General features: G+C 40.6%; 2 protein-coding genes across 5 annotated transcripts; both read right to left on the reverse strand.

The window, feature by feature from the left end:
• Positions 1–265: 265 nt before the first annotated feature.
• Positions 266–14,664, reverse strand: ptpn21 (protein tyrosine phosphatase non-receptor type 21). Of its 4 annotated transcripts, none has more exons than XM_029460406.1 (20): positions 14,457–14,663; positions 13,384–13,674; positions 11,733–11,902; positions 11,212–11,309; positions 9,880–9,947; positions 9,700–9,770; positions 9,392–9,479; positions 9,138–9,226; positions 8,522–8,609; positions 8,094–8,173; positions 7,863–7,970; positions 7,292–7,352; positions 6,996–7,077; positions 5,296–6,818; positions 4,576–4,716; positions 2,524–2,742; positions 2,114–2,242; positions 1,786–2,020; positions 974–1,134; positions 266–866 (listed from the first exon to the last, which is right to left on the reverse strand). In XM_029460406.1, the coding sequence occupies exons 2-20, from the start codon at positions 13,561–13,563 to the stop codon at positions 738–740; spliced, it is 3,720 nt and encodes a 1,239-aa protein (XP_029316266.1). In that variant the 5' UTR covers positions 13,564–13,674; positions 14,457–14,663; the 3' UTR covers positions 266–737. The 4 variants fall into 4 exon arrangements, with proteins under 4 accessions (XP_029316266.1, XP_029316267.1, XP_029316269.1 ...); XM_029460407.1 differs by lacking the exon at positions 14,457–14,663 and adding an exon at positions 13,841–14,247; XM_029460409.1 differs by lacking the exon at positions 4,576–4,716 and having other exon boundaries at positions 14,457–14,664.
• A 526-nt stretch (positions 14,665–15,190) lies between these two features.
• Positions 15,191–21,203, reverse strand: spata7 (spermatogenesis associated 7). The gene is made up of 12 exons (XM_029459963.1): positions 20,956–21,203; positions 20,001–20,063; positions 19,813–19,902; positions 19,382–19,429; positions 18,751–18,854; positions 18,127–18,593; positions 17,954–17,999; positions 17,156–17,277; positions 17,007–17,057; positions 16,770–16,847; positions 16,532–16,589; positions 15,191–16,369 (listed from the first exon to the last, which is right to left on the reverse strand). Exons 1-12 carry the CDS (start codon positions 20,996–20,998, stop codon positions 15,722–15,724), a joined length of 1,818 nt encoding a protein of 605 aa, XP_029315823.1. The 5' UTR covers positions 20,999–21,203; the 3' UTR covers positions 15,191–15,721.
• Between the last annotated feature and the right edge of the window lie 1,352 nt (positions 21,204–22,555).

Genomic DNA, 22,555 nt, shown 5'->3' on the forward strand with positions numbered 1-22,555 from the left:
AGTGTTCAAGTGGGTAGTACGGCGTTTTCTTTTTCATGTAAATTGCTCGTGCCAAGTAACAGCCGAATCACGGGCTAAACATTCGCATCATTCTGTTGAATGTAAATATGTTCCTATTAAAGTTAAATGCTGGGACACACCCCCGTCTGTACCACCACAGACATAAGTTCAAATCCATCTGGGCTCCGTAATGAAAGAGCTTTATCCACTCTAACTTCATTACTACAGAAACGTCCTTCATTATCAGAACCAATCGTTACCAAACGGCAATCCAAAACACATTTATTTAAAAAGTGATCTTTGTCAAATGAAAATTACACCTTTCTGATACATATCTATCATAAAGATTATTATTATTTTTTTTTTTATAAATGCAGCTTAACATTGGTTCATTATGTACAGCAGAGAACTGTAAAAGTGCTGGGCTTTATTAAGCAATAATGTATGTAAAAATAATATATATATAATACTGTTTAGAGGCAGGTCATAAGTCTTTATGCTCCTTCATGTGGCATCGCCTCCTTCTTGTATATCCACACTAATTCCTTCAGCCTTGCCTGATTCAATACTTGACCAAACGTGTTCCACCACAATACTGAGAGCGACAGTGAGCAGATTCATACAGCTGCATCGTCACAGTGCAGTTTGGCGTAAACCTGGAGCGAACGCCAGCCTACAATCACCTGTAATGACGGCGGATGCTGAGGGTCGAAGTCGGGCCGGACAAACACTTGTGCTCATATGAGCCTGGAGTTGCGGAGGTACTGGATGATGACCTTGTAGATGAAGGTGTACTGAGAGAGAGTCTGAACCATCATCATTCTCTGACCACGCAGCTTTAAAAGGAATTTTGGGACATCCAGCGTCTGAAACAAGACAGACGTTTAAGTACGAGAGAGACAGCAACCAAGAAAATATACACCGGATGAGGTCATAACTTGGAAAAAGCTGTTATTCTAAGTGAGGAAGTTACCTCATTGTGCTCCAGACAGGCTATCATGATCTCAGACAGGATGATCACACCAGTCCGTCCCACTCCAGCACTGCAGTGCACCAGCACAGGTAGGTTGGTGTTCTTTGGGTCACTGATGCTGTTTGTGTGTCTCCTCACAGACTGGATCTCCTCCAGGTAGGCTGGAGAAAGATAGGGAGGTGAAAGAGATTTAATTAGATACACATTCATTCATACAGCAGTTTGTTGACACAGAGCTTCGGGAGCTTAAAGACTTTTCAGGCTCAATTCCCCCAAATTCAAGGACCCAACACGGCAGAGTTCCAGACACGGATCACGCAGTGGAGCAGACAGAAAGGGTTTCAGCGCTATGGCGAAACAAGGGGTGTCAGCCTAACTTCCAGAGGAAACTCAGGTTTGCCAATTTTTCAGAGCACTGTTTTGAATTGTTTTACCCCAAAACAGATGGGTTTGCCATAAAACTTATATTGAAGCCTGAGGCTGTTCCATCCACTTATCCTGGGGACACAGCGAGTACGAGCAGACGTGTTGGTCAACTGGTAAGTTTGACTTTTGCATATGCATCTAAATGAGGCAAATGTATAGTTACATCGAAGCCCGTTTAACACAAGAAGGGATTTAAAATATGTCATTTTGATTTGGTTTTTTTTCAGATCTTCACTTGTTACATTTACTGAATTTTCCAGTAAAACAGATCTAGTATCATGGCGCCGTGTTGAATCAATGCATCATATTTTCAGTCTTCCTTGTAGATGTCTGACCATTAAAGCATGATGACCATAAAAGGATGAACTGATACAGAGCCCACTCACTGAGGAAGCCTTTGAAGTCTTCAGGACACCCGTGGTCAGGCCAGTCTGTGTACTGCAGGTGCCAGACGGTCCTCTCTTGGCCCGTCAGGAGGTGTTTGATCTTCAGCCCCGTGGTGGCGTAGCAGCCGGACTCTGTGCGGAACCGTGTTGTGATCTTGAAGCGACCGTACGTCACCGTGTTGTGTCGCGAGCCGAGTCGGGGCCAATAACGGAAGCTCTTTTCTCGGCCGCTCTCCTGAAGGATGCGGACGACAAAACACGTGTGAGTCCAGGTGATAACGAGGAATGAAAAGACAAATGTGAAGCTGTAAATATGAAATCAACGCACCTCTTCAGCGGTGACCATGGCGATGATGGAGACACCCTGTTCCCACACCATCTGCCAAAAGTCTGGACACGTGTTCGACAGTGGACCCTGCGTGGCTATGTAGCTCCACTCCTGCCCACCTACTGTTATCTAACGAGACGAGATGCGAGAATACTTTATTTTCAGATCGAGTCTGACATCACAGCAGCTTCATTGGCAACATCAACAGAGACAAATATTTAAGACAAGAAACATGAACAAGCAGGTTATTATTAAAGTCACAGAAGCTCATCAGTGTGATGAAGCAGGGATCAGACAGACACAGTGTAGTAGATGGGTGGAATCATCTGCTAGTGTTTTTATTTAATGTTATTCATTCAAGACATAATATGGTAATATAATAATATTAAATGATGATCTGCACAACTTACTCTAATATGTGATGCATTGATGTATCCTGTGTTGTTCTCTTTAGTGGGAACCAGCTCCACTCGGGTGTCGTCATAAGGCAGGACGTCCTGGAAGCGGTTTTTGTCTCCGCTCTCTGGCAGCAGGGCAAAAGTACATTCCCCCGCCGGACGACGCTTCGGGATACTCTCGTACTCTTTCAAAAGCTCTCCCCTCTCCATATGCTGCTCCAGCACTTTACACTAAGTCACACACACACACAAACAAGGAACCCGTAAAATTGCTGCCATGGATGCTGCAGTCGTGACTCATAAATACCTTTATGTCATTTAGACTTCCCTAAAACCAAATCAAATGTATAAGTAATGTATGAGATTGTTACGTTCCACTGCCTCTCGCAGCCTCTTGGAAGAGAGCTGTGTGTTTCAGGTTGACTACGCTTCTGCCCACACCTGAGCTCCATAGTGGGGCCATATAACCTTCCTGGAGCCGGTGATCTCTCGGCCTTGCTGCTACAGGACTGTGTGGTTCACTGTTTACTAGTTTTAGCGTTGTTTAAAGAAGCTGGTAGGGGTTCTCTGCCTTTTTCCTTTGTCTCCCATTTTTCTCCTGTTTACTGTGAGGTAGGGAGCTTAGTATTGTGATTCTTGTTTCCAGATAGTGTGGGTTTTTGTTTATTATTTTGGCCTCTGAGACCCTGACGCTGAGTTGCTTCTGTGTTACATGTTTTGTTTGAAACCTGTAACCCTGACGCTGAGTCGCTTCTGTGTTACATGTTTTGTTTGAAACCTGTAACCCTGACGCTGAGTTGCTTCTGTGTTACATGTTTTGTTTGAAACCTGTAACCCTGACGCTGAGTTGCTTCTGTGTTACATGTTTTGTTTGAAACCTGTAACCCTGACGCTGAGTCGCTTCTGTGTTACATGTTTTGTTTGAAACCTGTAACCCTGACGCTGAGTGCTTCTGTGTTACATGTTTTGTTTGAAACCTGTAACCCTGACGCTGAGTTGCTTCTGTGTTACATGTTTTGTTTGAAACCTGTAACCCTGACGCTGAGTCGCTTCTGTGTTACATGTTTTGTTTGAAACCTGTAACCCTGACGCTGAGTTGCTTCTGTGTTACATGTTTTTGTTTGAAACCTGTTTTGGAATAAATTAAGTTACCGTGTTACATTGTAAAGGGTGTCACCCTTTCTTATTTACATGACCTTATATGTAATATGTATGTGCACCCCTGGACCACAGAAAGGGTCGTAACAGAGATGTTCAGAATAATTCCCCGATCTTTGGTCAGAATTGAATCTGAAGGGACACTTTGACACATTTTCATAAACAAATGAATGAAAATATTTTGATTATTAACAAACAAATGACGTTAAAATCCCTGTGAAAAGTGGGTCTTAAAATACATTTGCAGCATAGAAGCACTTAAAACTAAATACAAAGTACAAAGGTTATTATGAGGGATCATTTTTGCTTCACTATATTATTGTAGTTTCACTTTCTATTAATGTAGAAATATTAAAGTTGTGCTTGCCACTTGAGGACTTAGTTTTCGGTGGTGAATGGTGTCGAGGGCTGGGTATATATACACCCATATCGGTACGGATACCATGACGGGTTACTGGACGATACTTTTATCAAATCCATTTAAACAAAAATCAATTACAACTCTGGGCCTAACGTAGTGTGTTTTTCCTGCTTCCCTCTATGATGTGTAACTGAAGCTGAAGAGCTAATTATTCTAATTTAAGTGTCTGGTATTTACCATCACTGTCGAAGCAACAAGCCACCGGTTGAGCTGTGTTTTAACGTCCGCAACAAGAACATTGACTAAAACGTTCTCCTTCGTGTACCCAGCAGAACAAGGCCTCACCTACCAGCAGGTTAATAATACCAACCCAACCAGTACCTCCTGGTAATAAGCTTCTTTTCCTCAGACACAATACACAAGCAACATGTAACAAATCTCACACATCTCATAAGTTTCCATTGCCTAAACTAAACTAAACATTTACATCAAATCTGCCTGTCATGGAATCATTGAACAAAATCAAAGACTCTGAAGTGTCCTACCCTCTCGTCATTAGACGCTCTCTCTGGCTCATCCTTGACCTCTTCGTGCATCGGCTGCCTCGATACTGACAAGCCATTTAGATGAGCCACCTTCAGAGGGCCCATCTTCTTCACCTCTGACCTAGCTCCTTTCTTCATGCCCTGGTGTGACAACAGAGTAGGCACAGAGAAGAAGTGACGATGATTGTGTTGCAGTGAGGGAGTAAGCATGCAAGAGGGGAGGGACAGCGCAGCCTCTCTGGGTGTTTGCTGAGTGAATGTCACCTGTCCGGTTTGCCAAGGTAGTCCAACTACATTCTTTCAAAAGGTAACCTTGTTTCTGTCACTCAAACCTGGCCACTGAAACTACCTTTAATACTTTGTACAGACATACTCATGTGATCTTGAAATGATGCATAGACATATGATGTTACTGGACAAGAAACTCGGAGCAGTTTTTTGCTTTTTGGGACTTGAGGTATTAAAGTGCAACTACAGAGCAATATAATGCTGACTGATTGATTGCTGTGAGATGTTAGCAATACATTAGAATAAAAGTGCTCAACATGCTGAAAACACTAACTAGCTGCTAAATGATCAATCTTGCTTTCATGCCCATTTGAAGGCAAACGTCTAGAAAACAAATAGGATATTTATATTATGAGGTTGCATTGAGAAATACCTCCATTTCTTTATGTTTATTAATTACTTCACAATTATGTAATTGGGAACAAGACTCACCGGAGGGGGCAAACCTTCCACGGTTTTCTTCCCAGGTGGGACATCAGACACGGGCCTCTTTTTGAAGTCTTTCTTAGTCTTCTGCTTGGCCTGTCCACTCAGGTCTCCCTCAGAAACTGAAGGCATAATACTGGGCTGTCGTAAATCAGACAGCAGGTAGAGCGGCTCACCGTCCTGGATCAGGGGGTGAACCTTGTAAGCCAAGGAGCTGGTTATAGAGGGGTCAAGAGAGGAACCTATGGGATATGCAGGAGGCGGCTCTATGGGAGTCTGCTGCTGAGGCGTCAGAGAGGAAAGAGATGTCAAGCTGCGATGCTGTTGTGACTGCTGGTCAGTCGCTGCTATTGCATTCTGAGAAAGCGGAGTGTGGCGTCCGTTGTCCTCCTCAAACTCCTCTTCGTCACCACTACTGTGAACCAGCATGGTGGCATCTGAAAGGGACTTTTTGTGTCCATACTGCGAGTCTTCCTTAACATCACCCCTGTCCTCCGTCTTTGTACGTTCCAAAAACACGTTGAGCTGAGAGCCCTGAGAGCGACCGCCACGCAGGGCCGGAGGGGGCGATGCAGTTTCAGCTGCTGAGGAAGACACAGTCCGCTCTTTGACCCTCATCCCTTCGAGACTATGTGCTAATCCAGCAATCTCAATGGAGTTCCGTTTCTGAGTGTGGTATGGGTGTCTCTGTGGGGGTCCGCTGAAAAGAGGCTCCGACACTTCTTGTAAAGAGTGCGCAACAGGCAGGCTGTCCTCTTGGAAAGTCTGGACTGAGTGATGCACACGCCTCGTGATGATCAGGTCTGGGTTGCTGCTGCTGACGTACAAGTGGCGCGACAGGTCCGGTGTGCTGTTAGCAGGCCGTGGGTGGGCGTATGGGTAGGGTGGAGGTGGTCTGTACACGTGTGTTCTCATGATGTTTGGGGCTGGATACTCCTGTGCCTGTTGTAACTGGACATTAGTGAGCTCCGGGACACTAACCGCCCCCACTACGGGCCTCCTCTCTGTCGGGTAGGGGTATGGAGAGGGGCTGTGGAAGCTGGAGCCCAGATGGAAGGGATAGTGATGGTGTTGTGCTGCTCCGCCATGCTCCCCTCTGATCTCTGGCTGGCTGTAAACTAGAGGGTCCGGTCTGCTGTAGGCGTACGAGTTACCAATGTTCAGGTTTCTCATGGAGTGGCTCTGCCGGTGGTCTTGAGACGAAAGCATCCCTCCTCCTGCTCCTCGGTTCTTCTGACGCATCACTGTCTCATAATCAGGAGTGGCACGGTAGGAAGGTGGGATGAGAGCGCTGTGGCGATGCGAAGGCACATAGTCCGGCCTGGTGATATCACTGGTGATAGAGGGGTTGGAGGACATGGGTGAGGGCTGATGGTAGTGCTGGGGGTTGGTTAGAGAGCTGGTACTGTGGGCGCTGTACACACTGCCGTTTCGTAAACGCCCCCCACTGTTGTATTCCAGAGGAGAGCAGTCCAGGCTGGTCTGGGAGTGGTAGTAATAACCATTCTGATTGTTCATGTACAGGTTGTCTGCAAGAGAGCAAATGAACAAGACATTAACAGATTATAATTACAAAACAATGAAACATTTAAATTGAGCTGAATACAGTGCAAACTAATGATTGGATCATGTAATCATTTCAAATGTTACCCCGTGCACTCATTTTCAATTTCCTGGTTGCAAGCCACTCTCTATACAGTAGTTACCTTGTGATGATGTGTACGGCTCTGTGAAATGACCATTGTAGTGCATTTGTGGAGGAGGCATCATGTAGGCCTGAGGCTTTGGCTGTAAATTAACAAGAGAGAGATTCAGTTACGTATGATCTGAATACTGTCCAGAGCGCATAACTAAATATAACCATGTGGTGACACACCCCTAAATAATGACTGGAATGTACATCATGTGGTGCAATACAAGCCTCAAATCATTAGGAAAATATGCAAACACACAAAATATATATATAATACAAAAGTATGTTTTGAGTGAGCACGGACATTACCAGAGATATTCTAGTAGAGGATCTCCGTCTGACTGGGTTGACAACGGCAGGCTGGGTTTGGCTGGTGGGGAAAAAAAAAGATGACCTAACCCAACTACTAATAATACTTCTTCTAATCCCTTATTTCAACCTTTTTGTTATTTAACATTGAAAACGCACACACACCAGGTCACGTCCATCAAACTTTAAGAAAACTTCACAAACTAAATAAAATATAAAACAATTTAGATCTGGAAACATGTGATGAAAGCAAAAGTAAATAACTACTGTAAGAGAGAATTCTTACATGTAGTGCTGATAAGAATGATCCTTGTGGGTTTTAATATATTTATTTAATTCATTATGATCCCCTTTAGCTTAATCAAAACAGAAGCTATTCTTTCTCTGGTCTAATAAATAAATAATAAACCAAATTATTTTTAATTGGATGAAAAATGACCACATGTTTTGCAACCCAAGGCCCATTTCAGATACTATGTAGAGATCCTGCTGGCTAGTCAATCAGGAAGGGATTGGTGTTGGCACCTGCCTGATAGCCATAATACTGTAGGCAGGGCTGAGTGTTGCTCACCCCTTATTAGAAGGCAGAGAGGGACGAGAGAGCATTGGAAAGCGAGGAAAGGATAGAGTGAGAAGGGACTTCTGGGAGCCCTCAGAAGGCAGGGGGTCACACTCCTCTCTGAAGAGAGAGGAGAGGAGGACAGAAGTGAGGCTACACCAAAGAGGAGACACATGCACGAGACGACAAGGAACAAAGAGACAGGAACTGGGGCTAGACATGTAAAAAAAACAAAACACTTACAGGCTACTCTTGTTAATCTTATAAAACTTGAGTCTGGCCAGACACATCCGGCACACATATTTGGAGGTTTCCATGTCTTCCTACACACACAAAAAAAAAAAAAGGAGAAGAAAAATAATTAGATGGTGAGACAAATAGTACAGGAGGTGGTGTTTGCTTAGTTATCTCAAGGCAAAGTCGTTCCTGTGTACTCTCTTAAATACTTTCTACTTTGAGTTTCGGCTAATGGTATGTGACTTCATGACCAGCACACCAAACATCCCCAGTTACAGCCACACCTGAACACAAACATAGGTGCATTGTTCAGACTAGCTGATGTAGAGCTCCCTGACGATGGCAATTTGTAATTTAGCTAAATCCAATAGGAGACTGAAATATCCCAGGGGATGGGTAGAGAAGAGAAGGTGCAAATGGCAGTGGAGACTTACGGTCTGGAACTGGACACTCTCCTCTCTGTTGGCGAGCTCCAGGACAAAGAAGGATCTGTTATGACTCATGTTGGTAATTTCATTCCACCTACACAGCCATTTAAAGCACAGGTGGCAGAGAGAAAGAAGGGGAAAAAAACACATGATGTCATGGCGGTCACAACACCTTGCAGCCTTTAAAAAAAAGAGGGATGTGGCACTACATTATAAAAACCATAGACATGTGGGAGTCGATAAAGGTATGTAGTACTCAGAATGGTATGTCGTTAGAGTTCAGCAAAGGTTAACAATTTACTACTCACTAGGCGGACAGATAATGCTCCCACAATCCTTATTAGTTAATATCACAGACTACCTGACTCAATCCTCTTGGGCCACATTCAGGTCTAGAAAGCATTAAAGAACATTACAGGAGACAACCTCGCCGCTGTGAGCTGTGCCACAAAACTCCATCTGTACTGACAGAATTGTCTGACTCAATACAATTGCTGCTCAGAGTCACAATCTACCAGACAAAGCTGATATTCTTCACAGGTAGAAATAGATCATATTTCAGGACTTTTAGGCATTGCTAGAATAGTCAAACAAACATTCTCCAATTTGTTTCTAGACTTACCTAAATAAAAGAAGCGGCCTGCCATTTTTATGCTTGACAAAGATGCCGTCGAGGCAAGACCCCATGGAAACATCTGTGCCTGTACTGTCCTGTGTAGATGAAAGGAGAGGATGTAGAGTTTCAGAACAGTCTTTTATGTGAAAGGATCCGGACAGACAATATGCAGTTAACAAGTTCAAATTATAGTAAGCCAACGTCATGGTTCTTCGTCGTTTGAGCTGTTGGGGATCGAAGGCTGGACCTCGTTAACCTACCTTGGCTTGATAGCTTTCCTGACCATAGCCTTCCATTTTCTCCACCTCCTGCATGTACAACATCTCGGCCTCTGGGGCTGATAAACCTCTGAAAGAGACAACAACACGCCTACATAAAACACCAAGACAGGAACACTAAGAAAGCAAAGCAATGCATAAACTTAAGGTACTAACTAGAATAGAAATATTATAAAAAGACAGAACACCTAGTGAGATACAAAATGACTGTGTCTGTCTGTGCAAAAGGCAAAGCTGTTTGTCAGTGAATCCACGCACAGAACAGAACAGTGTATCCGGCGGATGCTCACCTGAAAGACTGATAATGAAGAGCCACTTTCTGAGTGGCCTCTTCCAGCACTCGCTCATCCTGGATCCAGTCCTGCAAAGACGACATCAGGATTGATACACAGCTGGTATTGAAACACAGATGAGGGCAGCTGCAACATTTCTTCATTTCACATGTTGACCATGAAAAATAAAATGCTTACAATAGGGAACAAAGCAAACTTCTGGAGGAAATCCTGGGAATCATATCGATTGAAGTCACCAAAGTCAGCTGTGAACAAAGAAAAGACAAACTAAGTGGGTGAATACAGCCATGCATACTCTGCATGACACCGCTCTCTGAATACACTCTATTACATGTCCATTTCTGCATTTAGTACAAGGCAAAATAGACATTCGAGGATTGTGGAATGGTGTAATGCATGATGACAAGATGTACTAAGTTTAGGAGAGAAGGGGCCCGTTTGTTAAGAAAGGGAATTGCTTCAGCGCCTGACAACGTAGAAGTCCAAAACTGCTATCAGGCTGCCTGCTGGCAACATTCACAACTATGTTGGGTATCCCAGGCATCAGCACTGCTCAAAAGCTACAACTGCCCTTCACTCTAAAATACTTTAGCCAGGGACAGAAAATAGGAACTACACAACAGCACATTTAGCAGCACAAATGCCAAGTTTGGACGACACCCGGAGCAGTGACTAAATCTTAAAAAGGGAACTTGCAAGTTTCTTAGAGCTTTACTTAAAATGCACATATTGCATGCTGGTCATCTGAACATAGCTGCAGCAGTAAGTGATCTCAGCGGCTCTGCTATGCCAACACCCGGGCCAGTAAGTTGCCGTGCCTGATATAACTTTGCCAGCAGCGTTTGAGATTCTTCTGGCTGGGCAAAAGTTAGGAGGACGTGTCAGGGCTAAAGCTCACATTCACACACAAACACACCCCTGTCCACTTTTAATAGGCTGGTTTAGGTTTAAGAGTGCTAGTCAAGTGTTTTATATTACAAGAATAATGAAAAGGTTCTTATAAACCCTTGGATAAGTGGTTGAACTGATGTTTAAAACAAACTACTGTGAGCAGCAGATCGTTAAAACAAGACACGGGGTATAAAAATATAATAATATGGTTTTGTATTTATGAAATTCCAACCTAAAATCACAATTTTCTAGCTGTGTTTAGAGAAGAAACTTACTTCTGGATGCAAAAACAATGTTTCCATTGCACTGATGGAGGTTAAAAGGTAACTGTTCTAGAATCAATAGGCTTATTGGAGTTTACTTACAGCCCAATACTAGCAAACTTTGAGAAAGAAAAACTTACTGAACTGAACTTTGATCATTACAAATAATTCAAATGTTTTCAGTACAAATGTGTAGATGTGAGGGGAAGTTTAGTGTTTGAGCAGCTCATATCACAAGTTATGGACAATTGCACCAGTAATTACTTTGCTTGGGATTTAAAGCTGTCACTGCAGAATGATTTATGCCAAGAAACACCAGGCTTGTTGCACGGATAATATCATACATTCGTATTACCTTGCACTGCCAGGCTAGCTAAACGAATAGCTTGTTCGAGCGAGCATGAAATCCTTCCCTCCAGAACATCCTTCTTCAGCTGTAGGTAATACTGATATCTGTGGAGAAAGTGAGGGTTACTTATGAGGAAGAATGAACAAGCAGTCAACAACCAAATATGACAACTTGGTTCAGGTTTGCAGAAATAGCGGAAAAGTCATTATAAAGCAAACCTTCTCAAATCCGGCAGTATTAAAATAACTTATGAGGTGTTTAAACAATTAATACTTAATACCTCTCTGCTTGAATTTAAGTATTAAAAGAAATGTAGGTAAGAAGACATCACTATAAAACTGCCAGCTGGTTCAGGGGTTGTAACTGTGCACCTAAGCTGCTTCATCAACTTCTTCGTCGGCCACCTTAACATGGCCAAAGATTTACGGAAAAATAAAACTTTGCTTGGTACTAATTTCATAAATTGTCACTAAGCTTTTAAGCTTATGGCTTAGACAAGACGCCTCGTATCACTGAAGGAACATCACCTTGTGATCTCCTGTTGCAGTTGGGTGACACTGGGTATGTAAAACACGACTCCAAAGTAAACGGTGGGCTCCAGCCCATACTTGTCCAGCTGCTTTTTCAACGGCTTCTCCAAGTCTATCCATCTCTGCTGGTTCTGCTTGTTGAAGTACCACAGGCTGAAGTATGTTATCTAACAAGCAAAGAAAGCAAGCACAAACATTACACCTGAAACCCGCTGCGTTTAAGGACATTCTAAGACAACTTGTATATCTCGCACAACAATTTAGGTTTGACTATTTGTAGTAAGCTAGAAGGAATGCACACAAAAACATATATTCCATATTAAACTTTAGAACAATATTATGTGACTGCTTGAGATCAATATCACACACGTGTCCTGTTTAGTCACTTAGTGGACACATGTGTAGGTTTTCTCCTGATCCGTTACACAACATTCAAAACCTATGTAGACATGTAAACTTCACATGTAAACTCGACCACTGCAGCCTATAAAACTAGATTTATAGGTTGTTGGCACTCCCTGCCCAGTCCTGTGACTGCCTGAACATCTCACAATGAACACTGGTAAGAACAGTAACCCCGACAGGCTTGCTGTTTACCAAAGACACATTAGCTGAAAGAGACCTATTGTCATTTGCAGACACTCTCAAAACACAACTAGAAAATAACTTGACAACATAACAGCATTGGTTAGCAACTATGAGTTAACATTATGTAAACATTGCTCAAGTGTTTTTATTTTATAACAATGTGAAATAATAACCTGTAATAACCTGTAATGACCTGAAGCAATAACAACAAAAAGACGCAATCAGCAGTTGTTATAGTGTGATCATTTTGGCTGTGGGATCACTGAAACAAATATCAGTAATAGTCTTGATTAAAAAATGAATCTCATTCCTAAATCAATTAAAGTGACTGAACATGCTTGACCTTTCTAACAGAGAGGGAAACACATGATTGCACAAAAAAAACCTGTGACATCAAAAACAAATTATATGGTCATTACTCTCTGCATACAACAAAACTTCTAAATGAGGGTGGAGGCCTGTCAGTACCTGTGCTACCCAAACCAATGACAAATGAAGCTTTACTTTTATATGCAGCAAAATAACAGACACTGTCCTATAGTACATGTTCCTATGCCAGAATGCCTGTATATTCAGCAGTCTCTACTGTTGATTTGAGGTGCAACTGGAAATGACAGCATCTCTTTCAGCTCATGACCAACAGGTGGTTTCACTGTGACCATAGTGATCAAATACAGATATGGAGCTCAGTACATTATTCAATTCTGACTCATAACTTATTTTTCCGACCATATTGTTCATGCTCTGTGAGAGCTGGTATTTCTGTTTGAGTGATCATTTCAAAAAAGTGCATTATATGTTTGGTACTCTGTGTGATGAGTTGGTTACGTACATGTAATTACTTATTAATGAATTCATGTCATAGACTAGGGCAGAGATTATGAGAGACTATATTGCATATGTAAACAATGACAAACTGGTTATCTTGGTTTCTGTAGTCTTGCTCACCAGTTCATAGTTAGGATGTGACCAAAAGATAACCTTGTCCTTGTGGTGACTCTCAAAAAAGTATATTAGAGAGAACAATCAGCACTTGTATAGCATGAAAACACATACATACCTCTCTTAACTCAAGTCTCTGAGCAACTGCCTCCAAACATTCCTGCCCGGTGCTCTCCACTGAAAGTGTAAACTCAACAAACTCTCCATTGAGCAGCTGAATCCGAGTGACAAGACAGCTCTTGCTTGAAACAGTATACCTTCGAGTCCTTTTGAGTTTTAGGCCAAATGGCAAGGGCATGTTTCCCACATAAGAGGTATTCACTTAGTCCAGAGAAATTATTCTCCTTGCTGTCCCCTCGAAAACTGTGTGAATGTTACATGTCATGAGGTTCATCATCAACAGACAGATCTGAACAAAAGAGACAAGAAACACGTCAATACATCTCCAAAACACTGCAAATCACATTAAAAGGCTAAATATAAGTACAATGGCAAACGTGGGAAATGGGGATGCAAAACAGGGTGAGTCAAAATGTTAGTGGTCATACTCATCACTGTGGAATATGTTACAATACTTGTATAATGTTCACACGTAGTCCGTCATCCTCCTAAATGTGGCGTTTTGTTTAAAATGACCTGATTTGGCTAACAAAGCATAACCAAAATCAGTTCTTCAAGTTAACACTCTCAAAAAAACATTAAAAGCCCATCTTTGGACAACAATTTGTAGTAGGCCACCTGCCCGGTGCAATTGACGTTGTCTATAATACGGTTTTCAAACAATATTCCAAGATTGTGGTTAGATTAATCCCCTTCCAGTGAATAGTCCGATCCAAACACTGACAAGAGCGACCTGATTCAATACGCCGCAAGCTGCTACTGTCGTACACAACACTGCAAAATCCCTGCTGCTTTCCAATTTAAACATACACCCATTTAATTACAATTTATGTACGTTATAACTTAACTACTTAAAGTCAAATATGTATGTTGCAAATGTTTGGTATTTTCCGGACTAACTAGCTACTTTTCGTTGTTAGTTTCGATAGCTTGTTAACTTTAACCGTTAACTACAACTAGCGTTAGATTAGCTTTAACGCTAGCGTGCTAACTTGTGTTCCAGCAAATAGACGACACCCATGGGAAGCTGACGTCGCCGGTAAATATTTTGGGCAAAAACGTTAACGTTACCGTTAGCCACCAGATGCAATTTAGTAGTCCAACTAGGATTCGGTCCTGAAGGATTCCGTCATCAAGGTCAATGGATTACAATACGTTTTGGATATGTATCTGAATTAGAGACAGCCCATTGGTCTGTAGTTTGTTTGTGGATCCAAACTAACGTAGCACCCCATGCCTCTTGGTCCAACAGTTCACTCAAGTTCCAAGCGTGTTTCGCTTCCTGGGACTGGAAGAGCAACAAGCGTATTCCGTCTACATCCGCGGCTCTATACCTCTAATAACTATGTTTTAAAATGTAAACAATCACCTAATAACATTGTAATAACTCTTTTTTCAATTACTGCATACAAAACATATGGTTTGCAGTATTTTCTTAGCCAAACGAACGTTTCAAAATGTATTGTAGTGCCTCCGTGGCGGAGGAATACATGTATGTTTTCAGAGCCATGACATCAGACAGCTGGAATGCCGAGCGGTGAAAATGCCAGAAATGGGACAGTTGTCTGGAACTGCTGGCCGCTGACTTGTCTGTTTACCTTTACATCGACTGACAGCTGTAATCGCAAACACAGAATATTGTACAATGATTAAAGAGTTCCCCCTCTGTAATTGTTTGCAAAATGGCTCAAGTCACAACCCTCAAATGTGGTAATAATGGCCGTGCTTGTTATGTTGCTAGTTGCAGGTTGAATAATTATCAGTTTGTAAAGTAGTCTTAATGATCAAATGCAAACATGCAAGAATCAGAATAATAGAAAATTTATTGCAATTGTAAAGACACTTTCTGGTGACAATCAACTCCTAGTAGCTACATCTCAGAGGCATATGTCAAGTCAAACACACTGGAAAATGTATACGTTTCTTTACAACATAAAGTGTTTTGTTTTTTTTCAAATCTGAAAATGTAAACTTCAGCGATATTAAGACTAACTGGGTAGACTCTCTGCATTACACTTAAACTAAATTATACCACTTATTTCACACATTTGACAGCAGTGCTATGGACTATCATTTGCAAATGTGCTAATCATACTAGTTACCATAGCGTGATAATGTAGGAAATGTTTAAAGCATTACTCTGGAGGTCAATTAGAGCTCAACCACTACGGCCAGTATGTGGCCACTTTACAATATCCCAAATGAGACATCAAGTCTCTGCTTTTCTGAAAAGAAAACAAAAATGTAAACAAAAAAAGCAGAGTAGAACTACTTTGTAAAACACTCACTTAGTAATAAAGCATTAAATGACCTTCAATCCCTAAATTCAGCAAAACTCAGAACTCATCATCACTGACAGAAGCAGCAGTATTTGTATGTTGCCCAGTGGCAGTCTCCACATTGCTGTATTGTGTATTGCTGGATACATGAAGCGACTCTGACAAACTTCTCCCCAGATCCTCAAGCTCTTTAGATTGTCCATCATAACTGACTTCATCTGGGTCTTGATGAAATCCTTTGTCACTCGTTATAGACGTGTATTCATGGTTTTCATTGTAGACTTCTTTGTTTGTCTCAGTTGTGGCTATTAGATTTTGTTGGTCCCCTTCACCGATTCCTGTATTATCAGAAACCTGCTCACTGAGACCAGGAGAGCTGATGCCCTTTTCCTGATTGTCATCTTCTCCGTCTTTTTCGTTAGTTTTAGTTGTTGAGGCAGCAGTCGTTTCAGGTGAGCTTAAGGGTGTAGACGCCAATAGGGGATCAGCATAATCTGGCGAATCGCAGTATTTGATTTGTGACGCATAAGAGAACAGGTCATCGTCCTTTTTGGTCTTTACTTGTTTCCCTCCTGATTCCAGATGCGGTAGGAATGAATGAAGCAGACCATTCTCCTTTTTTCCGAGCTCTGTATTGGAGGTGAATGTGTTGGTTGGCTCTTCAAAATCTTTACGCAGCACTTTCAGAAGGTGGCGCATTTTACCCTAAAAACAAATAATGCCATCAGACGCAGGAGAAGACATTGAAGAGTCCTTTGTGACAATCTTTTACATTTCTTTTCAAATATTTATTCAAAGCTGGAACCTTAACACTTAAACAAGACTTGCGTGACATATTTGGTGTTCTGCATGAAGCTATAAACTCACCACGTCAAGCTGATGCCGATTCATGTCGATGTGACGCTTTATCACCCGGTCGAGGAACCTTGCAGAGGACACAGACAATGACTCTGGAGGTAGTAACAGACACTAGCCCCTGTTTAACAATATACTCATACACCAGACACATAGCTATTAAGAAAGTGCCATCCAGGATGCACATGTAAATGTCTGTAAGCTAACATAAAACACAGACAGTATTCTTCATAGAAAATAAATGGCACACCTGTCAGAGATGTGCCCCCTGGACAATATATCCTCTGTTACAGCAGAAATGAATTCAAGGTACATTAATTCTTCTTCCCTGTAGAACAGATGAGAATTAGTCACGTGACAGAGAAATGATTTTAGATGGGTCTTAAGATTCACGGAAGCATCATATTGTCCATTCCTTTTACGTATGGCAATAGCTTTCTAATATATAAATTAAAAGCTGCATGATGATTAGACATTATCAACGTACTCTGCAGATACATTCTTCATAATGGGAGATTTCCCTCCTTCTGGTGAGCCCCTAAAAGATTAAAGTGCAATTATTTTAGACACTGGAAATACACAAGTTATAACATTCTGTTTAAAATGGGACATCATGTTTACACTTCATGAGTTCACCTGGATGAGGAGTGAAAGAAATCATGGTCTCTGCTCTTGTTCGCTCGACTCTGTTGTCTCGATGCTGAGAAATATGTGCCATTAAACTCTTCTTCAGACCACTCATGCTCTGTATTAAATCCCTGTAAAACAAAAAGGATGGTAAAATGAGAATATTCAATATTGTCAAGGCGGTCTCATGACCTAATGTTAAATGTGGCTGTAAATACTTCAGTCCTTTGTGGTTCAAAGGGATGAACAACCACTCAAGAATGGATTACTGACAATGAGCAACAAACAATTATACACCACTATTTTTATTTGGATACTGTACACACCGAATGTCATGTGGTTCAGTCTGTGTGGGTGATTCTAAACGTGTTGCATTCATCCTCACTGAATGAATTAAGCGATAACAACTGAGGCATGTTGTACATCTGGTATTATTATTATAATTATTATTCTAGTCTAACAACATCAGCGAGTACTGATGAAAACTAGCCTTTGAGCTTACTCGGGTACATTTATGAATGTTGAATAATGTGCATTGTCCCTTTTCCAATACAATTGTAATGAATGAAATGAATCAGTTTTTAGGCCGGGTACAAACCAGCCAACAAAGCCGTGATACCTCATCACCGATGATGTAAGAAAATACATTTGAAAAGGAATCCAGTCACTTTAACATATGATTAAAAAAAAAAAGGTTAGTCAATAAATGGATTCATTGAATAACAAGAAAAGTGTTGACACTGTATTGTTATTGTTAGACACATTAGAAAATATATCTCAATAATCAAATGAAATCCTCAAAATTACCTGAGATGGCTCATAAAATTCCTGTGTGTGTTCCTTGGTTTTTGTGCTGCATAAAAAAAAGATAGAACTCGAGTTATTTGTAACACATTAGAACACATGTTAAGATAATTGTTTTATAATTGACACATATCTGTTGCTTTCCTTTGAGACTCACTGAGATGTGAGCTACGTACCTTCCATGATATGTCTCCTGTCGCATCAACCTTGAGTTGGTGCTATCCTGAGTAAGTTTCCTCCGTGGTGCTCTGTAGTAGCGATATTGTGACAGGTATGAACTCTTTTCTGATTTCAGGGTCTTAGGGGTGAAAGGTTTGTCTTGGGTAAAGTGCTGTGAATGTTTTTGGAGCAGGTCTCCGCTGTACGTCTTCTGAACAGGGTCCTGGAAAGTATTGTAGCAACTCTGATCCCCCAAAGCTCCCACTGAACACGCTGACTGCAGTCTGTGGGAAGTTGCCTCCGAGCTACGGTATTTTATTTCTGATGCCGGGCGAATGTGATGAGAATGGTTGTGAGAACCGACTTTATACGATGGATAAACTATGTCCTTGGCATGGAAGGAGGAGCTGAACCTTGGGCTGGAGACCGTGGAACTCCTTGAGCAGAGGTAGGGACTGTCATCATACTGCACAGATAATCTACTCTGAAAAGCAAACATGTTGGATTAAAATAATGAAGTCTTTGCATGTAAAGCCTTTGAACACTTGTGATCATCAAGTTCTAGTTCAGTTCTAGTACATTGGCATCATATAAGGGAGAAAACAGAGAAACACATCAGTGACTCTACCTTGATTTCTTACCTGGGCTGAGGAGCAGGAGGCTCTGCTATTCCTCTGTGAGAGAGAGTGGGCTGACTGAGGACGACCCCCTTTCCTCAACCGCTCCTGTCTGATCTGGTCATTGTCTGTAAACAGGCAATGAAAAAAGTGAGTAGCGAAGGAATTAGTGTATAATAGGCAAATACTTACTGTACTTATTTGCAAGGTACAGGAGGGTCAAGAGAGCAATGTAGCACAGTCATAAGAAGAGAGCATTACGTTTACCATTAACGATAAGGATGAGCTACATCCTGTAAACAGGCGTGATGAGTGGTTGCATTGTATTATTGCTTATCGAGGCAACTGTCAGTGCAGCAATTGGCCTCTGCCGAGACTGATTTATGTCTTCCTGAAATACTGAACGATGGTGCAAAGTGATGAGTTCACAGAAAGAACTTTGGTCTTCGACTCTGATTACCACTGAGAAAGCAATACCTGAGTGTTAGCGGTTACAGCATTTAAACTAATTATTATGCTATTAAAAACCAATGTGGGTGTATTAAAATGAGAATCACTTATATTATCAATACAAATTGTACTGTAAGGTACATCCTTATTTCAACATTGAAAAGGAGTTTTGAGTTGAATTAATCATTTAATATTTGATACTTACACTTTACACTGTGTATCAAGCTTTTGGGTACTGAGGCATCAATGGTAGCTGTGGAACAAGGCAAAAACAGTTACATCATAACAGATTATTAATCCAATTACTATACAACAGAGATACATGTTTTAACTACTTCAACATATAATAATAAAAATAATAAATTTTATTTATAAAGCGCTTTTCAAAACAAGTTACAAAGTGCTTTATGTAGTTGAACCAGAATTAAAAACATTTCAGCATTAAAAACATAATTATTAGGACTAAGGCAAATAAAATCAGGCAAATAAAGTATGACATGTTGAAAATAAAAATGTGCTAAAATAATAATAATAATAATAATAATAATAAAAGAATATGAAAGAATATAAGGATGTTATTTATGCAGGAACTGAATTAGTATGGTCTACTGAATGCATCCTTGCCATGTAGCTCACCTTTAGCTGAGTAAACCTTTTTGTAATGAGACACCATGTGGTCTTTAACGATGGACTGTGTTAACTTGCTGGAGGAGCGAGTGCAGAAAGCTAAACACACAAACAGAGAACAACATACAGTACACTGTAAAATTAAGCTCTTATTTGACTTATTTCTAATGATAATATTATCGCATATTAATACTTACGGCTACTTTTTGAAGTCTGTCCTCTCACACCAGGGCTGCAGCTCCCTCCAGATGATACACTCCCTAAATGAACACGGATGCATATGGACATGTTGACTCCACTTGTCAACTAATGGGTTTATAGATTGACAAAATGATCAATGACAGTTAAGTCATTTATCAAGCAAGCATTTGGTGTATACAGCTTCTCAAAAATGATTTACTTTGTTTGATTTTTTTAAATGTTGATTTTAAGACTCACTTTAGACTTTGTGTGAATACATATAACATTTATTGTCTAAACAATCAAAAATATGTTAGACTCATTACATCGGTATAATAAAACATAAACTTCCAGTCCTTTAGTTAGAGTAATCACCTTTTGTCTAGAGTTTATGCATTTCTGTTCTAGCTGTAATATGTAATATGTTATTATTATTATTAGTGTGTCATAATTTTTCAAGTTAAGTTCAGCATGTGATGCAAACAAAACAATTATCATTTTTAATAAGTTTGATCATGTAATCAGTAAATAAAAATACGATTAGTCCATTTTACTTTAATTCATCTTTTTGTATACCGGTTGTTGATATAGTTCGTGTCTACAGTATTCAATGGTCACTGTAAAAACGAATCCCTTTGTGTAAATAGTAAATCTACGACACGGCCAAATGCCGTCTTTAACTTAATGTAACAAAATAGAGTAAAGTTAACCTATGTTTAGCTAGCGTCTACTGAAGCATTGTGTTACACGCTACATACGTTACTGTCTTATTATGGATTTAAAGGTTAAGTCTTAAAAACAAGCAATGTGATTAAAAGGCTGACCATTGTCTACATCCACATTAGTGAGCATATACGCAGTCAGCATGAGTTTATCTTCACATTGCTGCCTAAGCACAATTTCAATTTGCTTCCTGCTGCTGATTAACTAGCCAAACAGCTAGGTTAGCTAATGCTAATGGCAGTTGCATACCTATTCTCGATTCCATGGTAATGTTACACTCAGCGTATCCCATTTTCCTCAGAAATGTTCTTGGGTAGCGACAGCAGATCTTGGATACATCCAGAAACTACAGTGTACTTAATTGCAAACATTTTAACGCTGAAAGACAATAAAGTAAGGTAAATGTTACAGCCTAATGCTAGTTTGTAAGCAGATGAGCGGCGAAGCAAAGCTTCTCCGTCGCCATGCTGGTTGCTATGATTGCCTTCGTCATCACGCTCATGCGTAAGGAAAGTCACGCCTCAAACCACCCACCCCCTTAGATAAACACACCTGTCACTTGACTGGAAAAAGGGAACAGAAATAACAAGGAAAAGGGTATTCAACTCAGAATTTAATCAAATCCAATACATGAATAATTATCAAAATTATTTGTCATGTAATAAAGGTTTTGTTTTATTTTATTTCCCACTGGCAACAGCACATCTACTCAAGACAGCAGAAAGAAAAGTAGACAAAGTGACTAAAATCCCCCATGAATATTTCTGTTTCAACATTGTGATATTTTTGGGTGTGGACCATACAGTCTATGGTGAGGACGCGATATTTTTGGAGCCAGCGTTTGAACATTAGACGAACAGGGTGAAGCAAGTGGAGCCAGTGTGAAGCAAATACAATGCAGGAAAAGGCAGCCTATATTGTCTTTGCAGGTCATAAAGTCACCAATGGAATGTAAATAAGTAGACTGTATTTACTTAAGAACAGTACTGAAATACAATTTAGAGGTTCTTGTACTTTACTTGAGTATTTTATGTTACTTTACTACATCTTAGAGGCTAATTATTTGTTAGCTTTAGCTACTATTTACATTGCAGATTTAGATTATTACAGTGATGTACCCATTAATGCATCCCTAATTATAATCCAGTAATATCATAATGATTCTGAAATGATCCATTCTGTATATTGAGTTATTTTACTTAAGGTACTTCAATTATATTTTTCTGCTGATACTTTTACTTAAGTAAGAGTAAGAGTATTTCTACACTGTGGTATTACTATTTTAGGTAAAAGATCTGAATACTTCTTCCACCACTGCATAAAACACTTTGTATATGTACTGGAGCGCCTGTGCCTGCCAATTAAGGGTGGGATTTCACAGAAACGGCTTTAAACCTGCAATGAATTATATATAATTGTCTTCCTAATAGTGCAGTTATTTAGATTTTCAACAGAGGAGGGGACGAGAGGGACAGCGGCTAGTATAAAACATAAAATGTATCTATTATTAATAGTTCTGTGCCATCGTGCATCCTAATTACTGGATGGTAGCCTATCGTGTTAATTACTGGTGTGCTGTTTTTAGGACAAACATACACCATCTGGCCGGCTAAAAAACAAAACCAGCAAAGTGGCCTCATTTATAGTATAATGTGGCAGTGTGGAAACTGAGCAATGTGGGAAAACACAGCACAGCAAATATACATTCTGATTCAACTAAGCTCATGTCGTGGGAACACTCTTACAGCAGTGTATTGTTAATTCTGTCATGTTCCTTGCATTGTTTGATGGACTTTTAACCCCTCACGTCATTTACCAACAAAGGATTATGAATGACTTAATTGTAGTG

The sequence above is a fragment of the Cottoperca gobio genome, chromosome 22, assembly GCF_900634415.1.
Source record: "Cottoperca gobio chromosome 22, fCotGob3.1, whole genome shotgun sequence".
Taxonomy (NCBI): domain Eukaryota; kingdom Metazoa; phylum Chordata; class Actinopteri; order Perciformes; family Bovichtidae; genus Cottoperca; species Cottoperca gobio.

Bases quoted from the DNA above. Each gene is read 5' to 3' on its own strand.
- ptpn21 (XM_029460406.1), bottom strand. From the start codon at position 13,563: ATGCCCTTGCCATTTGGCCTAAAACTCAAAAGGACTCGAAGGTATACT. The intron at 6,819-6,995 runs GTAACTACTGTA...GCTCTCTTGCAG, and splicing joins GCCGTACACATCATCACAAG to ACAACCTGTACATGAACAAT. The intron at 2,743-4,575 runs GTAGGACACTTC...TGTGTGACTTAG, and splicing joins GAGCGTCTAATGACGAGAGG to TGTAAAGTGCTGGAGCAGCA.
- spata7 (XM_029459963.1), bottom strand. From the start codon at position 20,998: ATGGGATACGCTGAGTGTAACATTACCATGGAATCGAGAATAG. The intron at 19,903-20,000 runs GTAAGTATTAAT...TTGTGTGTTTAG, and splicing joins ACAGACTTCAAAAAGTAGCC to CTTTCTGCACTCGCTCCTCC. The intron at 19,430-19,812 runs GTGAGCTACATG...CTTGTTCCACAG, and splicing joins AAAGGTTTACTCAGCTAAAG to CTACCATTGATGCCTCAGTA.